Genomic DNA, 2,333 nt, shown 5'->3' with positions numbered 1-2,333 from the left:
TAATATTTCAAATAGACAAAGAACTTATACAACTCAACAGCCAAAAAAAAAAAAACCACCAAAAAATCTGATTATAATGGGCAGAAGACATGAACAGACATTTCTCTAAAGAAGACATACAGATTGCAACAGACACATGAAAACATGTTCAATATCACTAATCATCAGGGAAATGCAAATCAAAACCACAGTCAGGTATCACATTATGCCTGTCAGAATGGCTAAAGTAAAAAACTCAAGAAACAAGTGTTGGAGAGGATGTTGGTGGGAATGCAAACTGATGGAGCCACTGTGGAAAACAGCACAGAGTTTCTTCAAAAAGTTAAAAATAGAGCTACTCTACAATCTAGTAACTCTACTACTGGGTATTTGCCCCCCAAATTCAAAGAGATACATGCAACCCTATGTTTATGGCAACATTATTTACAATAGCCAAATTATGGAAGCAGTCCATGCGTCCACTGATAGATGAATGGATAAAAAAAAATGTAGTATACATAGACAAAGGAACATTATTCAACCATGTAAAGGAATGAAATCTTGTCATTTGCAACAACATGGATGGAACTAGAGAGTATAATGCTAAGTGAAATAAAGTAGTCAGAGAAAGACAAATACCATATGATTTCACTCATGTGTGGAATTTAAGAAACAAAAGGAACAAAGAAAATAAAAAGAAAGTCAAACGGAGAAACAAACTCTTAACTGTAGAGAACAAACAGATGGTTAGCAGAGGGGAGGTGAAGGGGGTGGAAATAAAACTAAATTTTTTAAAAAGTAGCATATGTAACAAATTGTAACAAAAAATAATCCAAAATCTTTTCATTATATAAATCATCACCAGTTATACTGTGGTTTTCATCATTTCTTAAAGCAATATCTAAGTCCACAAAGAATCAGTATTATATTCATGCTATAATCAGACCACATGTTTACATATAAACAAATGTAAGAGTAGTATGGATTTTTTTTTTTGAGTTTTAAAATGAATTTATTCAAGAATGTTCTTAGGAAGGCAACAATGTTTGTTGTTAAAAAAAAAAACTTCTGGGGGGCGCCTAGGTGGCTCAGTGGGTTAAGCCGCTGCCTTCGGCTCAGGTCATGATCTCAGGGTCCTGGGATCGAGTCCCGCATCGGGCTCTCTGCTCAGTGGGGAGCCTGCTTCCCTCTCTCTCTCTCTCTGCCTGCCTCTCCATCTACTTGTGATTTCTCTCTGTCAAATAAATAAATAAAATCTTTAAAAAAAAAAAAAAAAAAAAAAAAACTTCTGGGGAGCCTGGGTGGCTCAGTGGGTTAAGCGGCTGCCTTCGGCTCAGGTCATGATCTCAGGGTCCTGGGATAGAGTCCCACATCGGGCTCTCTGCTCAGCAGGGAGCCTGCTTCCTCCTCTCTCTCTCTGCCTACTTGTGATCTCTCTCTCTATCGAATAAATAAATAAAATCTTAAAAAAAAAAAACTTCTGTTTCTTCATGCTGAAAAAGTAATGTAAGAGGCTATAGTTATAAGCTTCTTCCTATTGGAATTCTGGGAGTATATATAGCACAGTGTAGTCATTTCCGCAATGCTAGAATAAATTAAAAAAGTCTCTTCTATGCTTCTCTTCAAAAAGTGATGAATAACAACAGAAGATGGCATAAAAAAGCCTTTTTTTTTTCTATTTATTCTGTAGTATTGGAGCCAGTATTTTTACCATCACAGGCTACAATTTTCACTTTATCCACTTTAATAAGTTCTGTCACCTCTCTGAATTCAACATCATTCAATACAAAAGTCCACACGTTATCGCAGAATCTGTATGTATTTAGAGAGCCCCTGAAATTGACTCTGTTCCTGACCCTCTGCGCCAATGCTGAATTTATAGCTTTATCAAACTGACGTAGAACCTGAAGGGCAAGTTGGGGGGTGATCTGTTGAGACTGTATGAGCTCATCAAGGCTCTCCTGGAGACTGTTTCCCAAAGTTGTATTTCTGTATAATTGATATGCCATGGCTTAGGAGAAAGAAGTTGGTTTTTCTTATTCAGGCTTGCATTGATGTCCTGTGGGGCAGGCGCTTCCTGCCGCGGAGCGGACTGAAGCGGAGCAACCGTAATATGGATTTTTTATAATCAAAATATTTATTAGCTGCCATGTGCCACTGTTACAAATACCAAGCAACTCTTGAGTTCCTCCTAGACCACAAATTAGAACACAAAGAGAAGCAAACACTCTGGGAAATGATGTCCCATTACGCATTCATGCTATTTGAGGAAATAGATTCCTCAGAACCTATCCATGTGTTTCTCTCTTCCTCTTCTCAAGATCTCCGCCACTCACGTGGTCAGAATAACCCAG

The 2,333-nt window shown here is 37.8% G+C and overlaps 1 protein-coding gene across 1 annotated transcript; it reads right to left on the bottom strand.

The window, feature by feature from the left end:
• Positions 1–1,448: 1,448 nt before the first annotated feature.
• On the bottom strand, positions 1,449–2,081 carry LOC101692013 (transcription initiation factor IIA subunit 2-like). Its single transcript, XM_045071351.1, has one exon. The coding sequence runs from the start codon at positions 1,986–1,988 to the stop codon at positions 1,659–1,661; it is 330 nt and encodes a 109-aa protein (XP_044927286.1). The 5' UTR covers positions 1,989–2,081; the 3' UTR covers positions 1,449–1,658.
• Between the last annotated feature and the right edge of the window lie 252 nt (positions 2,082–2,333).

This window comes from Mustela putorius, unplaced genomic scaffold (assembly GCF_011764305.1).
Source record: "Mustela putorius furo isolate JIRA1106 unplaced genomic scaffold, ASM1176430v1.1 tig00003987_pilon_pilon_pilon, whole genome shotgun sequence".
In the NCBI taxonomy this organism is placed as follows: Eukaryota; Metazoa; Chordata; class Mammalia; order Carnivora; family Mustelidae; genus Mustela; species Mustela putorius.
This window is presented reverse-complemented; position numbering and strand designations above follow the sequence as displayed.

Excerpts from the sequence above, each read along its gene's own strand:
- LOC101692013 (XM_045071351.1), bottom strand. The coding sequence starts at position 1,988 with ATGGCATATCAATTATACAGAAATACAACTTTGGGAAACAGTCTCCAG.